The 23,130-nt window shown below is 45.0% G+C and overlaps 1 protein-coding gene across 1 annotated transcript in view; it reads left to right on the top strand.

Annotated features, from left to right (window-relative positions):
- Positions 1 to 6,039: 6,039 nt before the first annotated feature.
- The window catches only part of syt6b (synaptotagmin VIb), a 42,219-nt gene continuing 25,128 nt past the window's right edge, over positions 6,040 to 23,130 (top strand). Inside the window, exon 1 of the mRNA XM_066670987.1 lies at positions 6,040 to 6,471. Within this exon, the coding sequence (XP_066527084.1) occupies positions 6,309 to 6,471 (163 nt within the window). The 5' untranslated portion in view covers positions 6,040 to 6,308. The remainder of the gene's footprint in view (positions 6,472 to 23,130) is intronic.

The raw sequence follows: 23,130 nt of genomic DNA, 5'->3' as shown, positions 1-23,130 counted from the left end.
GAAACCCACACAGACACAGGGAGAACACACCACACTCCTCACAGACAGTCACCCGGAGGAAACCCACGTAGACGCAGGGAGAACACACCACACTCCTCACAGACAGTCACCCGGAGGAAACCCACACAGACACAGGGAGAACACACCACACTCCTCACAGACAGTCACCCGGAGGAAACCCATGTAGACACAGGGAGAACACACCACACTCCTCACAGACAGTCACCCGGAGGAAACCCACACAGACACAGAGAGAACACACCACACTCCTCACAGACAGTCACCCGGAGGAAACCCACACAGACACAGAGAGAACACACCACACTCCTCACAGACAGTCACCCGGAGGAAACCCACACATACACAGTGAGAACACATCACACTCCTCACAGACAGTCACCCGGAGGAAACCCACACAGACACAGAGAGAACACACCACACTCCTCACAGACAGTCACCCGGAGGAAACCCACGCAGACACAGGGTAAACACACCACACTCCTCACAGACAGTCACCTGGAGGAAACCCACGCAGACACAGGGAGAACACACCACACTCCTCACAGACAGTCACCCGGAGGAAACCCACGTAGACGCAGGGAGAACACACCACACTCCTCACAGACAGCCACCCGGAGGAAACCCACGTAGACGCAGGGAGAACACACCACACTCCTCACAGACAGTCACCCGGAGGAAACCCACACAGACACAGGGAGAACACACCACACTCCTCACAGACAGTCACCCGGAGGAAACCCATGTAGACACAGGGAGAACACACCACACTCCTCACAGACAGTCACCCGGAGGAAACCCACACAGACACAGAGAGAACACACCACACTCCTCACAGACAGTCACCCGGAGGAAACCCACACAGACACAGAGAGAACACACCACACTCCTCACAGACAGTCACCCGGAGGAAACCCACACATACACAGTGAGAACACATCACACTCCTCACAGACAGTCACCCGGAGGAAACCCACACAGACACAGAGAGAACACACCACACTCCTCACAGACAGTCACCCGGAGGAAACCCACGCAGACACAGGGTAAACACACCACACTCCTCACAGACAGTCACCTGGAGGAAACCCACGCAGACACAGGGAGAACACACCACACTCCTCACAGACAGTCACCCGGAGGAAACCCACGTAGACGCAGGGAGAACACACCACACTCCTCACAGACAGTCACCCGGAGGAAACCCACACAGACACAGAGAGAACACACCACACTCCTCACAGACAGTCACCCGGAGGAAACCCACACAGACACAGAGAGAACACACCACACTCCTCACAGACAGTCACCCGGAGGAAACCCACACAGACACAGAGAGAACACACCACACTCCTCACAGACAGTCACCTAGAGCGGGAATCGAGCCCTTTACACTCTATTTTCCTCTACTACATTATCACAAACAATAAAACCTTGATGTAAGCACCAAAGCTTCTCAAAGACCTGTAATATACAGGGCACATATTCATATTTCATAAAAGTCCACTGTAATGTGTAGCAGGTTTAGTAGCTGGCTTAGGGTTCTTGTGATTTTTGAGTTGAACACTTTTTACGGCGTCCCAGGGAACACTTTACATTGATTTGAACACTTTCATTGTTTTTACTGTCAGCAGAAAGGATAAGAGACACCATCGCGTATTATTAAAGCCATACTTTACTAAGGGTCTATAGCTTCAGGGAATCTCACTAATTAGTGACCCATTCAGTGTGTAAGATAATGCCATCTGGCAAAACAGCAGACCGCTATCCGTCTCCTTTTCGGTCCCATAACGAATTGATCCTCTATAAACTGACCATTCAATCTCAGAAGAAAAGGATCTCACCTGTTTCGATGACTAAAATTAATTCTGCAGAGAATGGCTTGTGTCCCTTGCCACCAATTTTTCCATCCTTTCAAATGGGTTCGGCAGAGTTGGAGACAGCTGAGGCCCCTCACTGTCACCCTGTAAAATATTCATCTGTGTGCTGGGCCTCCGCAGCAGGGGCCACTGAGCCTGTGTAAAAAAGCCCCTCCCGTCCACAGGAGAACACACGCTAATGAGGTGTAGCATCATCATTGCTGAGATCCTTTTTGACACGAACTTGACCTTACACATGTAATAAATAGAGTCTAGACATCATATCTTAACAAACTCCTCATTTGAGAAAATGCTAACTTTATAGGAGAATGAAAAATACAATGCCTTTCAGGTGCTCCTGAGTGCTGTAACTGTTTGAACTCATGATACGGCCAAAGCTTAATCACCAGTAATGCCTCAGTCACCTGTGGCCGGAGTCCAATGAAGAATAATGAACAGAATTGAATGGCCTTCCCTGTTCCCCATCACTCACCGTGATGCTACTCGATACAGGCGTTGGTTAGCTGATGTAACAGAACTGGGCATTTGATTTTCTGCTCCAAGTGCAATCAGGGGTCAAGTGATGTTATCTGAGCAGCAGTTCAGAAAAGAATAGGTGGCTGGCATCACAAGTTTCAGAGGAAATCCACCTCTCAAGTAACACTGGGGACAACACGCATTTAAAATGTAAGAAAAGTATAGAATTTTATTTACACGTTATTTATTTAAAGTCATGTTGCATTCATCATACACTGTTCACAACGTAAACCACATGGCATTTAATTAAAATAAAAACAGTCTAATAAAACTATAATTTTTTATACGTTTTTATGAGTAGATTTGTTATGGTTTAGTGCGAAAAACAAAATTTGTTTCCAGATAATGAAATCATTATTAACCTCAGTAAAACTAGGTATTTAATGATAGCCTCAAGAAACACTGCCAAGAGGACACATTTGGAAAGGGTTAAACCAACACATTCACATAGGGAATATAACTCATTCATTCATTCATTGCCTGCAACCATTATCCAGTTCAGGGCAGTGCTGGTTCTGGAGCCTACACAGAATCACTGGGCGCAAGGCGGGAACACACCCTGAAGCGGGCGCCAGTCCTTCACAGGGCAACACACACTCACACATTCACTCACACACTCACACCTATGGACACTTTTGAGTCGCCAATCCACCTACCAACGTGTGTTTTTGGACTGTGGGAGGAAACCGGAGCACCCGGAGGAAACCCACGCAGACACAGAGAGAACACACCACACTCCTCACAGACAGTCACCCGGAGGAAACCCACACAGACACAGGGAGAACACACCACACTCCTCACAGACAGTCACCCGGAGGAAACCCACACAGACACAGGGAGAACACACCACACTCCTCACAGACAGTCACCCGGAGGAAACCCACGTGGAGACAGGGAGAACACACCACACTCCTCACAGACAGTCACCCGGAGGAAACCCATACAGACACAGGGAGAACACACCACACTCTTCAGACAGTCACCCGGAGGAAACTCACACAGACACAGGGAGAACACACAACACTCTTCAGACAGTCACCCGGAGGAAACCCACGCAGACACAGGGAGAACACACCACACTCCTCACAGACAGTCACCCGGAGGAAACCCACGCAGACACAGGGAGAACACACCACACTCCTCACAGACAGTCACCCGGAGTGGGACTCGAAACCCACAAACTCCAGGACCCTGGAGCTGTGACAGAGACTCTACCAGCTGCTGCAGTAGGACCAAAAGTAGGACCATTTCCAGTCAGAGCAGCAAAAAGGCCTTACTCCCAACCACAGCTAGTCTGTTAGTAAATTTTTAATAAATACTGATATTCATTCACTGAACTCCACGTGTGCTCTAGAAACTCAGATCCCCTTTGAAAGTGGGGTTACATGCTTTTCCATTCCAAAGCATTACAGTGATTCACTCTGCAGAACTGTGCTGGCGTATCTTAAAGGTGCCAGAGGAGCCTAACAATCACAATATTATATGAAAATCAGTCAAGCATCATTTAAAATGAAAACGCAGGTTAAAACCTGAGTTCAATGGTTCAGTGCATACTTTAAAACCAAAAGCTGCAGTGTAAAAGCTCACAGTTTAAAGGCTGAGCAAAATTGTGTCTGTGTTGTTTCCATAATGTAACCTGCAGGTTCATTTTTTTATGCAGCAGTCAAGCTAGTAGCTGAAATATAAACTGACATGTCCAAAATGACTGTGAGGATCAAACCCTCAAATTGCATTAGAAAATTGTTCCAAATAAATCAAACTCGTAGCATTAGTGTCACACGTTAATGATTTCCATTTCTTGGGGCACATAAGAAATGTCATAATGGATATGCAGTAAGCATTAGATAATGTACACTGGACATTTTTCTTATATAGTACTTATATTTCAAACCTGAAGGGTAAGAGAATAACAAGGTTAAACACACACACACACACACACACACACACACACACCACACACATCCTACATAGAGCAAGATGCTGCAATACTGCTCTATATAATCTTTAATCATGCCATCAATAGAGCAAAAAAAATAAAGGATGGTGTAAAGCAAGCACAAAGCCAGACCTGACAGAATTGCTCAGGTAAGAAACACTGTGAGGCTTAAATGCTAATCAATACACATTGATTTAGCAAGTAGGTTGGAAACAACAGACACGCCCACTTCTTTCTCACAATGCCGTTGGACAGCTGAGATAATGTGAGCACGAAAAATGCAACCACTTGCAGTAAATTGGCTCAGTAGGGATAGCAGAGGGCATTTCCTTGACTGACCATCTGTCCAAGAAAACAAGAAACTCGTGTCTATTGTGTCTTAAAACAATGTGTAGATAAAACACAGAGTTGATTGTGCTGTACTGCACTGGTGCCTTCAGCCAGATGTTGCTGAGTATTAACTAAATCTGACCCACTGTTTAAAGGTAATGTTCACGATTTAAATCCAAAATCAGAGAATATTTCTTCACCGTTTGCTGGATCTCTAGTCTGTTAGCATGATGGAAAAAAGGTCTGGCGTTTGTACGCAGCCCTGACTCAGTAAAATGGAAACAAACTATGTTTGTTATGGCTAAGTAAGTTTTATTCACTGTTTGAATTCCCACAGAAATTCATTTGTAACTGGAGCTGTTTAGTTTTGTAGCACTTTCGCTCTGTGTTTACTTTCGCTAACATATAGTTAGCACTTTCCTGAATTTAGAGTGGGTTCCTACATAAATGATAAGAAACAGCAAAAATATGTCAATATTACCTGCTATATGCAGACAGTGCTGTTCTTTAGGCTTCGTTGCTTGGAGGCCTCCAGCGTTCACTTGCACAGTTTTCAGCTGAGTGTGAAGGAAGCAGTCGGTACTTGGGTCTGCGCCTCCAAGTCTCAGGCCATGTTAATCTCCCAGAAACTGATGGCATGCTCCCTTCAGGTCTGGGGTAAGAACCTTTACCAAGTATCTCAGGGTCTTGTTCACGAGGGATGGGAAAAGGAGTCGTAATGTTGACCGTAATGTGCCACACTCGTAATGTGCCTGGGAACTCCCAGGAGGAGCTGGTGGATGCTGTGGGGGACAGAGACGCCTGGGCCCTTCAATAAATGTAAAGCCAAATGAATTAAATAAAGTTCTAATAAAAAACACATTTAAAACATAACTATAAATGTATGAATACAGTATGATGTTTGTATAAATATATGACCACTGTGTGAATTAAGATTACTTTCACTCATGTGTAGGAGCTTTTCTAGTAGAATTTAATATTGGCTTCAAACAAAATGCATTTATCTCTTCATTATTTCCTTTTGAAAGCTCTGAATTATACTCAATTCCATAAATTTCAGTATTGCGCAAGACGCCATGTGAAGCCTTGGAGAATTTTCAAGAAAGGAAAAGCACAGTAGAGCACTATTAAATATTAATATTAAAAGATCGGAGACTTGGGGAAGGGGAACATCAATTTGTTGTGTTTGGAAATAACCACATTCCAGTCTGGCTAGAGGAAGCAGAGAAGTGGAGGACAAGGGGAGGAGTGAACAGAGGAACCTCCTCTTTTCCAGCCATCGCCCTCCGTCTAGTCACTCTCCTGTGAGAGAGTGGCTGAAAAAGATAAGAGCAGGGAAAAAGGAATGAATGCAGGAACAAGGATAAAGGGCACTGAACCATGAAGCAAAGCCGATTTTGATCTGATGTTATGCAGTGCTTTTGCCCCAGAGCACACAGGGCTTCTTGGTGCTACATTAAGCCCTTCGCACCTGCACCTATCCACACTCATAGACATGCCCACACTCAGCATCTGCCACAGAGCAAGACCTAGAAGGAGTGTCATGTATTTTTGATGTGCTGCCGTTCACATGCTCCGTCCCAGCCCTAGATTGTAGACAGAAACCTTGTCAGAGCAAAGATTGAACAATGCGTGCTGCTGATACTCCTGAGGGTCATGATGTGTTCTGCGAGAAGGCTGTGGCCCTCATTGTTGACCTCTGTCTGGACGAAAGCCCTCTGCTGGACTCAGACACATGTCAGGACTTCCTGGTGTTGTTGACCAACCACAGCCATGGCTTCTCCAGCTCAGGTAAATGCTTGAAATTTAAAGAAAAAGCCACTTTTAATGTAGTTAAAGTAGACCAACGCTGTAGTTGTTGAAGCGAGTGAAGTGTAGGGTAAAATTGTGCTGAAGAAATGTAGACGTTTGAAGCAGGTAAACTACAGTAATATCATTTAAGTGTAAGAAGAAAATAAAGGATATTCACAGATAGAAGTTTGATGACCTGGGGCTCTCATTGGAGCTGGGGTCTTTTTAGTTGAGTTTACATTGTGAAGTTTGTTTTGTCTGATGAGGGAACGTCATATTCACTGAAGAAAGGTGTGAACCTACTGAAAGTACTCTGCGTTAAACATCAGCACGTTTTATTAATAGGTTTCTTGTTACTGACAGTTTGTAATGTGTAACTTTAACGTAAGAGCACTGTAAACCCTGTATTTTAATATATTAATAGGGTTGAATTGAATAAAAATAGAAGGGTTAAGTTAGTTATAAAGAGAAAAGCCCTGGGGACAGTTTTGTAGTGTGAAATCCCTCTGTTGTTTCAGCTTGCTGTTGCTGAGTCAGGAAACTCTTTCAGGAGGCATTTGTTTTAACCAGAGGAACTGACATCTTCATGCAGTGCTTTTTATTCACTAACATATGGCTGTTTGAAAGCAAGGATGAGTTTGTGTTAGTATTGTGGCAGCAGACGTGCTGGGAACTCACAGGGAGCTCGCAGTATGAGCAGTGTCTGCCCTTTCATTTGCTGAGGGGCTAATTTGAGGGGTATTTTATTTGTGTGTGTGTGTGTTTGGCTCGGTTTGTCAGGAGATGTGGTGTTGTGTGGGGGTTCTCTGTTATAAAGATGGGGGTTTCTGGCATGTGACGTCCCTGACTCTCACCACACACCAAGCCCAGATTGCTGCTTGTTTCTTTGCTTCCTGTTCCCTACGCATTTTAAGGGTTCAATAAAGACATTATAGTATTTTAATAAATAGATTCATGAGGATATAACTAAATAGGGGCAGCATGGTGGTACAGCAGGTAGGTGTCACAGTCACACAGCTCCAGGGACCTGGAGGTTGTGGGTTCGATTCCCGCTCTGGGTGACTGTCTGTGAGGAGTGTGGTGTGTTCTCCCTGTGTCTGTGTGGGTTTCCTCCGGGTGACTGTCTGTGAGGAGTGTGGTGTGTTTTCTCTGTGTCTGCGTGGGTTTCCTCTGGCATCCACTCCAGGGTGTATTCCTGCCTTGCGCCCAATGATTCCAGGTAGGCTCTGGACCCACCGTGACCCTGAACTGGAAAAGCGCTTACAGAATGAATGAATGAATGAATGAATGAATAACTAAATAGAAATCAATATTTTATTTACTTGGTGTCTGTAAAAAAGTACAAAAACTAAGTGTCTCTGTTAACTTCCTCTGAACTCTGTCCCTGTTTTGGTGAGTTTCTTTATGAACCAAGGCCTATGATGTTTACGTTTTATTGTTATCATTAACTTTAAACTTGTATCTAAGTTGCTGATGAATCTTAAACTGTAACTCCACAGCAGCTGGGTTCTACCTGATGGACCTTTATTATTTATGACACTTTTAATAGAGATCAGTGACGGAGTCATTAATGACACTGTAGTGAAATGTTGCTGAAACCGTGAGAGACTCTGAAGTGTTTTTATCTGAAATGAGGCGATGAACCAGAGTCTTGTTACAGAGACGACACCAGGACGTTAGAGCCATGATGAATCATCATACTTTTACCAGAGTAATATTTTACCTTGTGTATCTGTATTTGATTTCTGTACTTCGTCCATCACTGGGAAATATATTAAATCAATTTGCTTTTTAGGCGTAAACTGTTATGTTTTTTTGTTCACTTTTTTAAGACAAAAGGTTTCTCAGTTTTATTTATAGTAAACTATCCAGTGTGTCTTACAGCGTACAGTGACTCTGCATATAGACAGTGAGTGGTAGGTGAGATTCATTACCCAGCTCTACCTTGTGGTATCCTCTGTCTCACACTGCCCACCCACAGAGGAGCATTTATCATGCGATAAATATATTGTTCAAAAAGATTACCACAGCTATCACACTTTTGCTAGGTACTGTACCAAAATAACTAAACATTCATTCATTCATTCATTATCTGTAACCCTTATCCAGTTCAGGGTCGCGGTGTGTCCAGAGCCTACCTGGAATCATTGGGCGCAAGGTGGGAATACACCCTGGAGGGGGCGCCAGTCCTTCACAGGGCAACACAGACACACACACACCTACGGACACTTTTGAGTCGACAATCCACCTACCAACGTGTGTTTTTGGACTGTGGGAGGAAACCGAAGCACCCAGAAGAAACCCACGCAGACACAGGGAGAACACACCAACTCCTCACAGACAGTCACCCGGAGGAAACCCACGCAGACACAGGGAGAACACACCACACTCCTCACAGACAGTCACCCAGAGGAAACCCACGCACACACAGGGAGAACACACCAACTCCTCACAGACAGTCACCCGGAGGAAACCCACGCAGACACAGGGAGGACACACCACACACCACACTCCTCACAGAACACATCACACTCCTCACAGACAGTCACCCGGAGGAAACCCACACAGACACAGAGAGAACACACCACACTCCTCACAGACAGTCACCCGGAGGAAACCCACGCAGACACAGGGTAAACACACCACACTCCTCACAGACAGTCACCTGGAGGAAACCCACGCAGACACAGGGAGAACACACCACACTCCTCACAGACAGTCACCCGGAGGAAACCCACGTAGACACAGGGAGAACACACTACACTCCTCACAGACAGACACCTGGAGGAAACCCACACAGACACAGAGAGAACACATCACACTCCTCACAGACAGTCACCCAGAGGAAACCCACGCAGACACAGGGAGAACACAACACACTCCTCACAGACAGTCACCCGGAGGAAACCCACACAGACACAGGGAGAACACACCACACTCCTCACAGACGGTCACCCGGAGGAAACCCACGCAGACACAGAGAGAACACACCACACTCCTCACAGACAGTCACCCGGAGGACACCCACACAGACACAGGGAGAACACACCAACTCCTCACAGACAGTCACCCGGAGGAAACCCATGCAGACACAGAGAGAACACACCACACTCCTCACAGACAGTCACCCGGAGGAAACCCACACAGACACAGGGAGAACACACCACACTCCTCACAGTCAGTCACCTGGAGGAAACCCACGCAGACACAGGGAGAACACACCACACTCCTCACAGACAGTCACCCGGAGCAGGAATCGAACCCATAACCTCCAGGTCCCGGTATCTGTGTGACTGCAACACAACCTGCTGTGCCACCATGCCGCCCTAACTAAACATTGTTAGTGTAATTTTACTAAATCAGTTACTCACTTCGGTCGAGAAATGTTTGTCCAACCTCCAGCCAGCATTTGTTTATTAAGCTGAAAAAAAAAACAGGACACTTTATAGTGGTCACTCCACTTTGTTTTATTTGAGTGAGATTTGTTTTGCAGTACCATCACCTTTTCACACATTTCCAAGGAAACACACGGGTCGTTTTGATTCAGTCAAATTAAGATTTTTTTCAAAAACCATGTTCTCTGATTAAATATCTTCTTGTGAGATTATATTCTTCTCCAGTTAAGTTTACAGATGAGTAAAAACCTAAGCTGTGCTACGACCAAAACACTGGCAAACCACTTTGCTGGCGGATAGAGGACATGTCTTCTGAGATGAGGCCAAATTAAGATGGATTCTAACTTGAGATGGTGGTAAACACACACACACACCATGGAGCAAGACACAGATTTAACTGCCACTCTGAGTTTACATCATCTAAGAAATCAAATAAAATGCCGCAGGGCTCTCATCACCCAGGCCCTAACCACAAGGACAGGAAAAGCCTCTGGGTGTTACCTATAAACGAGCACGAATCACTCTTGCCTCAGAAAAGTTAAATCTCACTGTTGCCCCAGAAACGCTGTTTTCCGTGCTTTCTTCCCCCTTCTGCAAGAAGTCCATTTGCTTTTATGTGCTACAACTGATCTTCAGTCAGTTAATCCTCATGCCACTGTCACTCTGTCAGTATTTTCCAACAGATTTATTCTTCCATGGTTTGAGGTGCGTTTGATGAGGAAAATATATAGTTTTGAAAATGTCCATTCTCTCAGCTCCACTGACCACACAGGAGCACTCTGTAGTTCTACACTTACACACTGTAGTCCACTTTCTTATCCCCTCAGGACCCCCACAGAGCAGGTGTGATGTGGTGGTAGATCATTCTCAGCGCTGCAGTGACACTGACGTGGTGGTGGTGTGTTAGTGTGTGTTGTGCTGGTGTAGAGTGGATCAGACACAGCAGTGCTGCTGGAGTTTTTAAACACAGTGTGTCCAGTGTGTTGCTCGACTTATTTGAAATGTTTTCTTAATCTTCTGAAAGCAACACTGCCCACGCTGGCCTTATTCTGCAATTATTTCATTAGTATTTCAGCTTATTCCGATATTAAAGATGGGGTCTGTAACATCAGGCGTCAGTTATATGTTTCCTATAGCAGATTAGTGATGAAGGATTTACATAATGTGTGAAATGCTCATCTTTAGAATAAGGTGAGGGCTGGGTGAGGAGCTGCCTGCTGTTGAGGCAGGAAAGGAGAAATGGCTCTGGTAGCAGGAAGCCACAGGCATTAATGCTAGATGAATGGAGGCCTGCCGCTGGCCTCAGTCGCCTCACTGCAAGATTCCACAGCAAGTCTGCCAAGAAGCAAAGGTCATACACTGGGAGGGGCAGCTGCTGCAGCATCCAGCCAATGCCAAACCCCTCATGCTGATACTGCTACAGCCATTAAACGTTATTAACCTATTTATTACATTTACATTTTTATTTACAGCTTCTATTAGCAGGACTTATTCAAAATTAAATATCTTAATGAGTAATGTTATTTATAAATGAAGTGTAAGCTCTTATGAGCTTCATGAGAAAAAATAAAAATAATATTTAAAAAATACCATGTTTTATAAGGCCACTGTTAACTGAGGATTTAAATTACTTGCAAACAGAGTAGTTTTAAACATATATCCCTTTATATGTTTACCTTTTATGCCTTTAAATAGTCATTTGGAGTGTGATGTACAGACAAACTGATCATATGAGTTTTACCGAACTGAGCTTTACCTGAGCAGGGAACTGAACCATAGTCATCAGTTCTTACTGACTGTCTGTGAGGAGTGTGGTGTGTTCTCTCTGTGTCTGCGTGAGTTTCCTCCGGGTGACTGTCTGTGAGGAGTGTGGTGTGTTCTCCCTGTGTCTGCGTGGGTTTCCTCCGGGTGACTGTCTGTGAGGAGTGTGGTGTGTTCTCCCTATGTCTGTGTGGGTTTCTTCCGGGTGACTGTCTGTGAGGAGTGTGGTGTGTTCTCCCTGTGTCTGCATGGGTTTCCTCCGGGTGCTCCAGTTTCCTCCCACAGCCCAAAAAAACACGTTGGTAGGTGGATTGGAGACTCAAAAGTGTCCATAGGTGTGAGTGTGTGAGTGTGTGTAGCCCTGTGAAGGATTGGTGCCCCCTCCAGGGTGTGATCCCACCTTGCGCCCAGTGATTCCGAGTAGAGTCCGGACCCACCGCCGCCCTGAAGTGGATAAGGGTTACAGATAGTGACTGAATGAATGAATGAACGAATGTTTGGTAACTGCATCTGCTCAGGGTCATGGCTGGGCCATTGGGTGCAAGGAAAGACCACACCCCTGATTGGGCACCAGTGTCTCACAGCGCACTGCCAATGCACATACCATCACTGTCCAATGAAAAGCCTGTATCTCCATTTTTATCCATTTTTACTTTACTGCACTGTGTGAAACACTCATGATGAATTGACCAATAGAAATGCTCCAAAAATGGCTTGGAATACATTTTTTAAAATTACTTCCATTGAAAGCCAAGAATGTCTTTTTCTTCTTCTGTAAAGTTGCTATTTTAGACATGTTTTTAATTGGACAGAGATGATATTCACCATGGAATCTTTTGCGTGGAAAACGTAGAATGAGGATACAAACCAGGGGGAACCCACACAGACACAGGGAGAACACACCTCACAGACAATGGGTGACACAGGTCAGTGGAGATGTGTGGAAGCGACACCACAGTGTGACCCCTTTATTTGTTTAAATGTAGATGATATTTTATGAAATTTTTGGAATTTAAAAAACCCCACTGCTGCCTTTCTGTATGTTTGCTTCCGGACGTTTTGAGAGCGAGGGCAAGACCACATTCATCTCAAACAACACAGATTCTGCTCAAGTGTCGCCTTGAGGGTTAAGTCAATTGCACTTCCTCTCAAACAAAACAAGATAAGGCAGGACTGGACTTGACAGTTGACCAGTGGAGGGCAATCAGAGCCAGGATCTCTGTGTTTTACAGAACCTCCAGTGTTTTACAGACTGAAGGAGACTAAAGGAAATCGAAGAAAATACGAAGAATGAGGAAATGTGAACACTTTCAATCAGAGATCTTCCCCAGTTAAGTTGCCACAGGACACTAAATATTTGCATGGTGCTGAGAAGTGTCAGGCCACAGTAGAATGGTATTATCAGACTGATCCCCTGCAGAGCACTCTCCAGATCATTCCAGTGCTACTGACTCTTGTGCTGCAATATGTGACCATGAATAAATAACACACACTCGGCTCGGAAAATAGCTCTCTCTCTCTCTCTCCCTCTCTCTCTCTCTCTCTCTCTCTCTCTCTCTCTCTCAGAGTCAGAGTCCAGTCTGTGCAAGAGAAATCCTGTAGATCCATGAGGTATTTATTCAACCTCATTGTGTGTGTGTGTGTGTGTGTGTGTGTCTCAGGAACTCAGGAATGCCACTGCCAAGAACTTCTCCTGGACTTTGTCAATTACAGAACAGATGTTCACAAAGGACTCCATTCAGTAATAAAATGTCTCTGGATTTGTCTGATTTATCATCGATATCTGTGTCCCCACTCACCCGAGCTCTCCCCTGTGACGGCGTAATCCAGTGTTAAACTCTCAGTGCCAGCTTTCTGACATTATCTGCAGTATTTTGCTTCGATCTGAGCCACACTCAAAGAGCAAATGGGAGAAATAACGTCAGGCCTGTTCTCACGCTTTGTTTCACACCATCACACTGACATCTAATCTCTTCACTTAGCACTGTATCACAAAAACACAGTGATGTTACAGGCTTTTTCTGCATTTACACGTTGCATAATCTACAAACCCTATTTCCAGAAAAGTTGGGACATTGTGTAAAATGCAATAAAAACATCCCTCCATCCTGTAACCGCTTATCTCATTCAGGGTCACGGTGGGTCTACCTGGAATCATTGGGCGCAAGGCAGGAATACACCCTGAAGGGGGTGCCAGTCCTTCACAGGGCAACACACACTCACACACTCACTCACACACTCACACCTATGGACACGTTTGAGTCACCAATCCACCTACCAGCGCGTGTTTTTGGACTGTGGGAGGAAACCGGAGCACCCTGAGGTTGTGGGTTCGTGGAGTGTGGTGTGTTCTCTCTGTGTCTGTGTGGGTTTCCTCCAGGTCGCTGTCTGTGAGGGTGTGGTGTGTTCTCTCTGTGTCTGCAAGGGTTTCCTCCGGGTGACTGTCTGTGAGAAGTGTGGTGTGTTCTCCCTGTGTCTGCGTGGGTTTCCTCCGGGTGACTGTCTGTGAGGAGTGTGGCGTGTTCACCCTGTGTCTGCGTGGGTTTCCTCCGGGTGACTGTCTGTGAGGAGTGTGGCGTGTTCACCCTGTGTCTGCGTGGGTTTCCTCCGGGTGACTGTCTGTGAGGAGTGTGGTGTGTTCTCTCTGTGTCTGTGTGGGTTTCCTCCAGGTCGCTGTCTGTGAGGGTGTGGTGTGTTATCTCTGTGTCTGCAAGGGTTTCCTCCGGGTGACTGTCTGTAAGGAGTGTGGTGTGTTCTCCCTGTGTCTGCGTGGGTTTCCTCCGGGTGACTGTCTGTGAGGAGTGTGGCGTGTTCACCCTGTGTCTGCGTGGGTTTCCTCCGGGTGACTGTCTGTGAGGAGTGTGGTGTGTTCTCTCTGTGTCTGCGTGGGTTTCCTCTGGGTGACTGTCTGTGAACAGTCCAAAAACACACGCTGGTAGGTGGATTGGCGACTCAAAAGTGTCCATAGGTGTGAGTGTGTGAGTGAATGTGTGAGTGTGTGTGTGAGTGTGTGTGTGTTGCCCTGTGAAGGACTGTCGCTCCTCCAGGGTGTATTCCCGCCTTGCGCCCAATGATTCCAGGTAGGCTCTGGACCCACTGCAACCCTGAACTGGATAAGGGTTACAGATAATGAATAAATCATTTTCATGAAACATTTCATGGCAAGAAATATTACAAAATTTGGACATTTTATAAAAAAAATTAAAAATAAATCAAAAATCAAAACACACACAATAAGAGGGTCTGTGTGCTATTGTCAGCAGTGACTTCAGAATAAACAGAACAGAATTTTCCAGACTGCTCCATGGTATACTTGCACGTGAGAAAGCACCACTGGCTTGGGAGTGAGTATTGGGATTTTAGGGGAACATTTTTAGTTTTATCCTGGAAAGTCCATGGTTATTTCATCCCAAAAAAAATCCATGCCTCATTCTGCACACGTTAAAACATTGTGTGTGACACAGATGTGACAGAGACAGAGTGTGTGTGTGACTGACCAGCCTGCCTCCTCCTATGGAGCATCGTGAAGAGGTCAATCAGCCAAAGATCACACTGAAATGTTGAGCAGATTAAGAATTGTAACAAGCAAAAATGCATTTTGATGGTGAAGTAAACATTTCCAGCTCCAGATCCAGAAGTGTCTCTGGTGGTTCTTAAGGACACTTCAGCAGAAGGAGGAAAGGGAGAACAAAGGGACAAGTTAAAGCCTGGCTGAGGTCTGTGGCCAAGGGAAATCAAATAATAACCTTCTCTGTTGGTAGGACAGGGAAACTGATTTAGAGTGGGTAGGGGATGTTAGGAGGAGAGCTACGTCCAAATGGACCCATTTCAGAAATCTAATTTCCAGTGGCGGATCCACCGGTTACGAGCGGCTGTGACATTTCATCCGTAATTGTGTTAAATTTCTCCTCTGCTTAACAGCACTGGGCTGAGGTTAACAAGTCAGGCAAAGCCTCGACAGTCAATGGGAGAAGAGGTGGATACTAACAATTTTATTCCGTCTGAAAGCCAGTAATAACTAGCGAAATATTTATGCGCTTTGCCCAACTGTCACCTGACTTTCCACAAATATTCTATTAATGATATTTCACAGTATACATTTCTTACAATAGTCTTCAATAGACTATTATAATAGTCTTTATATTCATTCATTCATTATCTGTAAGTGCTTATCCAGTTCAGGGTCGCAGTGGGTCCAGAGCCTACCTGGAATCATTGGGCGCAAGGCGGGAATACACCCTGGAGGGGGCACCAGTCCTTCACAGGGCATCACACACACTCACACATTCACACACACACTCACACCTACGGACACTTTTAAGTCGCCAATCCACCCACCAACGTGTGTTTTTGGACTGTGGGAGGAAACCGGAGCACCTGGAGGAAACCCACACAGACACAGGGAGAACACACCACACTCCTCACAGACAGTCACCCGGAGGAAACCCACGCAGACACAGGGAGAACACACCACACTCCTCACAGACAGTCACCCGGAGGAAACCCATGCAGACACAGGGAGAACACACCACACTCCTTACAGACAGTCACCCGGAGGAAACCCACGCAGACACAGGGAGAACACACCACACTCCTCACAGACAGTCACCCGGAGGAAACCCACGCAGACACAGGGAGAACACACCACACTCTTACAGACAGTCACCCGGAGGAAACCCACGCAGACACAGGGCGAACACACCACACTCCTCACAGACAGTCACCTGGAGGAAACACACGCAGACCCAGGGCGAACACACCACACTCCTCACAGACAGTCACCCGGAGGAAACCCACGCAGACACAGGGAGAACACACCACACTCTTCACAGACAGTCACCCGGAGGAAACCCACGCAGACACAGAGAGAACACACCACACTCCTCACAGACAGTCACCCGGAGGAAACCTACGCAGACACAGGGAGAACACACCACACTCCTCACAGACAGTCACCTGGAGGAAACACACGCAGACCCAGGGCGAACACACCACACTCCTCACAGACAGTCACCCGGAGGAAACCCACGCAGACACAGGGAGAACACACCACACTCTTCACAGACAGTCACCCGGAGGAAACCCATGCAGACACAGAGAGAACACACCACACTCCTCACAGACAGTCACCCGGAGGAAACCTACGCAGACACAGGGAGAACACACCACACTCCTCACAGACAGTCACCCATGTGAAAAATTTTATTAAGCTTTGAAATTAAATAGTTTCTGAACCTTTATATTGGCCTTTTATTGACAATATAACAATATAAAGAGCAAAAACTGTTCTGCAGTCGTTTACACTCTTCATTAGAGATGTCCCTATCCAATCTCAAAGATCAGCATTGAGTCCGATTTATAACGAGGAAAATTAAAGTATCGGATCAGGACTCAATACTCAATATTAACAGACTCAACTCAGGACCAGGACATCACTGCTCTCTAGAGTTAACCCTTATGTGAATTTCATATTCTCTTTGGCTGAGGGCAATCCAGTCAAGTTCAAAATACTTGTTTTTAAAAGGAGAAGAGACAATACAACAGACAAATCTAACTGCTGTAACGTCATACCACAATATATACTCACTGTCCATTCTACAGGAACAAATAGTTATTATACAATTAATGACTGTAGCCCATCTGTAGCTCTGCATACTTCGTTTGCCCCCTTTGATCCTATGCGTTCAATGGTCAGGACCCTCACAGAGAAGGTATGATTTGTGTGTTGGATTATTTTCAGTGCTGCAGTGATGTGTGGGAAGTGTGTTGGTGTGTGGATCTGACACAGCAGTGCTGCTGAAGTTGTTAAACAGTGTCCACTCATTGTCCACTCTATAACAATAAAAATGACTTCATGATTTTTTTGATTTTTGATTTTTTTGGTTCAGAGAAAAACAGGCTTGAAAATATGATTTGTCTGACCATGACATATGTTTCCACTGTGCCGTGGTCCATCCCAAATGCCTCAGTTCCCCCAGAGAATTAATAGCAGTTCTGGACACAGCTAAGATAAGACTTGTTTTGGCACAATGAAGTGATAACTGGGTTTTGTGGGTCTAACTACATAGTGCAGTGATTGATAAGGACGTAACGCAAACCTAAACCAATGTGGATATAGCGACTATAAATTAATCACAGTTCTTGAAGCACTTTCTTGTCGTTGAAGGACCAGAGATCAAAATGATTCACTTTAGTCTTGTGTTTTTGCCCATTTTTGTTTTCCCCTCGTGGTCTATGTTCATTATCTGATCACAGAGAGTTCAATGGAGATTAACAAAGGTGTGTTTATATTTACAGCACCCATTGGCACACTGTGTGTTCATAATCAATGTGACAATTATAACCACTGTGATTAAAGGTAAACTTTTTGCCGTTTAACCCCATGAGTGAAATATTAATATGACTCTGAGGCTGGTGCCGTCATCCACTTGAAAAATCAACACAAATTTGTGGTTAATATGAGCCCTAAATTATTTGGCCTCAGTCAGTGCTGCTCTGGTAAGATCTCGTAGTAACCTTGATCTACACAGACCCTGAGGGCCAGGAAACCAATCGCCAATTAAAACTTCAATGCAGTGTTTGCACACCATTCAATTAGTGGATGACACTAGGCTGCATGGCAAAGCCTAGCAGATGCAAATGAGTGTATGAATAATCAGTATGTAATTTCCATGAGAATAAGCTTTGTACTGTATGCTTTTTTTTAGACCAAGCACTCTCATGGGCCTCTAAGTATAATCAAATTCAGTCTACTCCCATGTGTTGTTTGTGTATTTCAATGATTGCAGCTGTCAGGTTCCAAATTACTGATGTGCTATGAAAGAATAATTAGATTAACATCATAAACTGCATACACCCATGGAAACAAAAATACATATCAATTTAATGTCCTGGATTATCTAAGGGTAGGTAGAATTAGGAATTGAACCAACAACCACCATTGAATATATGTTAGAAAGAGGATAAAAATGCCTTGTGAATTGGAAAAATACAAAAAACAAAAACAATGAGAATCTTTTAAAGGCTAAGCACCACTTAATGGACCTCCATGAATATTTGACATTATTTTAGTTACTGACAAATATAAGTATGAATTAAAATGAAAATAGCAGCTTAATTTGCTTTAAAACTGACAATTTTATTAAATTGACGGAAAAACCCGAGCTCGCTACGGAAATTCTTGAACGCAACCGTGACGTCACTGGTGGACAACAGCTGAACAACGCCGCGGTAAAACACCATTATGACTGACTGTTATGACAGTATCTAGCTAGCTAAATAACCAAAATTATTCATGACAGTAGCCTAGCAATAAGCTAAACTCAAATTTAGAGGTACCGTTATTCTTGTAAATGTGATCAAAGTCGAACTCGAATTCATCCGACACTATAAACCTCCGTAATGCAGCTACGTAGCCGAGTATAATCTGAGCCACCGAGTTTAGCAAGTCAAGCTAACGTTAACTAACACCAACTAAAACAGGCGAAGTAAGTGTCCTTACCCTGTTTACCTCCATGTTACAGAGGCTCTTGAACACCTTTCGTTGGTGTCCTTACATGCCCATATTGTTGGAAAAGCACCAGTGAAATGAGCTACAGATAACGGAGTGAGCGGATGGTCCTTTCCAAAGTGCCCGTTTAAAGTTGACAAATGTAGTCCATTTTCTGGATATTTTGGGATCTTTGGGCCATTTGTGCACAGATGTCCCACTGTACATTGAATTATTGCAGCCAAAAACAACACACCTTTTCGTCATTTTGTGCAACTTCTAGAGTTGTTGTCCACCATCTACGTCACAGGCAAGACGCCTATTAGAGTTTCCGAACACCGTTGGGGGGGGATTGGGACCAACGGTCTTTTAAACCTTATTCCTTGAATTAATAAGAAATAACATGTTTTCTGACTATCAATAAACACAAGTTAGGAACTCAAATTCCACTGTATTTATTTGTTTGACACTTTCATATTAAAGGCTGGTGCTTAGCCTATAAATACATACTTCTGATGTATATTTTTGTCTGTTTTGCTTTCACAACATATACTTTCTGCTCTTGATTTTAAGAATTTTGCTTGATTTATTTTTATTTTGTAGAACTTGTGACACTTGTGATTCACTCCATAATCACTCACATCGTTGCTGTCCGATTAAAAACATGTATCTCCAATAGACCAATGGAAATGCTCTAAAATTACTTTGAATAAATTTTTTTACATCCACTTCCATTAAAACGTAATAAGGTTTTTCTTTCTCCTGCAAAACTACTTTCTTGGGAGATGCATGCTTATCCCACAAGGCTCTTATTTATCTGACCAAATCACACAGATCTAAAATGCGAGAGAACCTGTTTATTCAGAAAATCCACCTCGTGGTTGTTCAGGTAAATGAGTGTCTCACAGAAAGGCAGAGCAGGGAGGAAGCAATAACAGCAGCCAGCGTCAACACTGAATCTTGGAGTCATGTTATAACTCAGTTAAACTGAATAAATGTAGGTGTTTGATTTGTTTATTGGCTATTAGCCTCAACCACAAATTCCAAAATGACCTCAAACTGGTGCAAGTTCACTTCAAAAGCACAAATAAAACAGAAAACACTTCCATAACCAGGGCCACGGAGACAAATGGCACTAGACCCAGAGGACGGTCGGCTGCAGCTGGGAACATCGAGACTAATAAATGCAGGAGCGTGAACATGAGGAAAGTCAGTTCCGATGTTGCTCAATAAGGCTTTACAAAGGATGTCTCAGGTGCTGAGGTGTGGGAGCGAGGCCGTAAAGCGGTGTACGTTCAGCAATAAAGTGACACAGGGACCTAACACATTAAAGTCTGTAGGAACTGCACTAGTCGCTCCACAGACTTGAATCTGTTAGGTGCTTACGTCTCTTTATTGTTTTTCTGTTAGCATCGGGGACCTTTAAATTTTTTACAATTAGTATATACTAGTGTTTACTGCAGCACCGTGGGCCTCAGAGCAACACAGTCTCAACCCTCTGTGTGTTTTTGACTTCGGCTTGACTTTGAGGTGAATGGTGTAAGGAGGAACCAGGCGCTCTGCAGATGTAAGGCCCAGGTGGAGGGCACTGGGATTCAATCCAAATTCAGTTTGACTTTGGTGTTTGGTGTTGTCACAAATCTGAGGGTAAAAGTCCCTCGGCGCTTAAGAAAGACACTTAGAGAGGAACCAAACCCCAAAAAGGCAACTCAGCCTCCTCTGGGTGACACCGGAGGAAAGCAAACTGAGACCAGTGAAGTTTAGAACCATATTCTAAATGAAAGTTGAATTTGTTAAGAATTATATTAATAAAGATTTAGAGATGAGTCATGATCCAAATCCTGAGGAGGGTTCTGTGGGATGTGCAGGTGCTGTCCCATAGTCAAAGTTGGCCTGATGTCAGACAGATGAGGACACCCCGGTCCTGATTGTCCACTGAGGCTCTAAGGGAACTCTCCCACGGCTAAAGATCAGTGGAAGTAAGGGACGTAGACTTCACTAGAAAACAGCTTCGTATGTAAAACCTATAGAGTTTAACCTAAGGCTAATCTAGCGACCAGTGCCCACACCAAGGGAAACCATCACTTTAAAAACCCAAGCTTCTAATGTTGGGGCCCGCTGAGAGGTCTATGGGTTTAATCTGAAGAGAATGAACAGTTTAACAGGAGACTAATACACAGCCCGTGGGGTTTAAAAGGAGCTCTTAGTGAGTTGTGATGATGTGAGCAAACACCGCTGCTGGGAGATGAAGAAGAATGGTGTCTTCTGTTTGGGGGGGGGGGGGGCGGGCAGTGGCTGCTGTTGGCAGCGTGTCACTACATGACTTTATTGGAATAATACGCCGACCTGAGGTGCAGGTGCATGATGAGCATCATATGCTTCATAATGCCTCTGGCTGTAAGATAGATTCATGTTGCTGTCTACTACTAAAATAAAACCCCAAAGAGAGACACAGACACTGTGTGTGTGTGTGTGAGAGAGAGAGAGAGACAGAGAGAGAGAGAGCACATCCCCCTCTTAATGTAGTCACTGTATCATGCTAATCGGTCCAGAACTAGGCTAGGAGCTACTGCAACATCTTTTGCTTGGAGTCATGCCATCAGACCAGAGCCTTGGAGGTTTAGGAGAATACTAATGCACTGATGCGTGAACCACAGATCACAGATGCTGCATAACACCACCGTGACACGCGCAGACCTTAGTGTGAATGATGTAAATGTGATTTTACAGATAACTCTCTTTCCTCAGGAATAAATCTGTGTTCGCTGCATCAGAGGGAAGCAGGCTGTAGATTTTCACATGAAGGGCTTTATTCCTGGTCATTTGTATCTCTCTGCATCTTACAGATAAGAGCCCTTTTTTCTCTCCACTCCGTTTGAAATGTATGAGGCTCTCCAGCTGATGTGCAAACCTCATCCACAGACATGAAAGACATAATCTGGGTCTAAGCAGCCTTCTCCCTCTTATTCATTAGAGATAAAGTGATGGCTGGTGTGATTGATAATAGACTACGGACAGCGCCTGTGGTGGTAGTGGGCTTTGGAGCTGAATGGCATTAGCCGCAGGGTTGTTGAGTGTCTACATTCGGCTGTATCTAGTCCCTAGACACTTTGCAGTACGGCATCTTGCGCTGAACGGTGACTGGCTTCCTAAGGGTGCCATAGAAACGGGTCCCGTGCGCGGAGCTGCGCGGAGCTCATTCGGTGCTGAGCGCGAGGAGAGGGAACGTCTCAGAAGTGGGAGCGCGGCGGAAACTGACCAGGAAAAGCGAGTGGGAATTACTGCAGGAGCGAGGGAAAGAACACAGCACACTCTGCGGTAGGAGACCTCTCTTTCTGAACCAAGTTCTTTGTTGCAAAACCATCTCGGGTTTCTTCGGCGTCTGACGAGTGCGTGGACGCTTTTAAACTTGTGGATGCCGAGTTGGCAGTTTCTGAGTGTCGTCTCTCTGAAGTGTCCTGACGATGGAGTTCTGCTGAAGTGGGAGCTGTTTTAAATCTGATTTAATGCTTTTGCGTGCGACTAAATATTTAAAATCAATGGCGCATTCCACTTCGGTTCAAACAGGTTTTACGCGGGTTGTAGCTTCTCACCTCCTTCTGCTTTGTTCTTTTCGGAGCTTCGGCACAGTGTTTTATGGCGTGTGTAAATGTTCAGCTACTTGTGTTTTCTCCGTGGGTTTCTCCACAGCGTCCATTAGCGCGAGAGCAGTGTTCAAACACACTGCAGCGAATCGCAGGACATTATTTGGCCTTTTGTAGTTTACAGAGAGCAGCCCGGAGCTCTGTTGTGGATGGAGTGCTTCACACAAGGAACGTTTTCACTCGAAGTGCAGCCTGTGGAGGCGAATAAGAGGAAAGAAAGAGGGGGGTGGGGGGTGGGGGTGAGTGGGGGTTGCAGGGGAGCGAGGTTGTAGTGTGTGTGTGTGTGTGTGTGTGTGTGTGTGTTAAGGGTGCTGCTAGTGCAGTGACCTGCTTCTGTGGTGCAGTGACAAGGCCAGGCCAAGTAACTTTG

The sequence above is a fragment of the Hoplias malabaricus genome, chromosome 5, assembly GCF_029633855.1.
Source record: "Hoplias malabaricus isolate fHopMal1 chromosome 5, fHopMal1.hap1, whole genome shotgun sequence".
Lineage (NCBI taxonomy): Eukaryota > Metazoa > Chordata > Actinopteri > Characiformes > Erythrinidae > Hoplias > Hoplias malabaricus.
The sequence above is the reverse complement of the archived record's forward strand: the minus strand, read 5'-3'. Positions and strand labels throughout refer to the sequence as shown.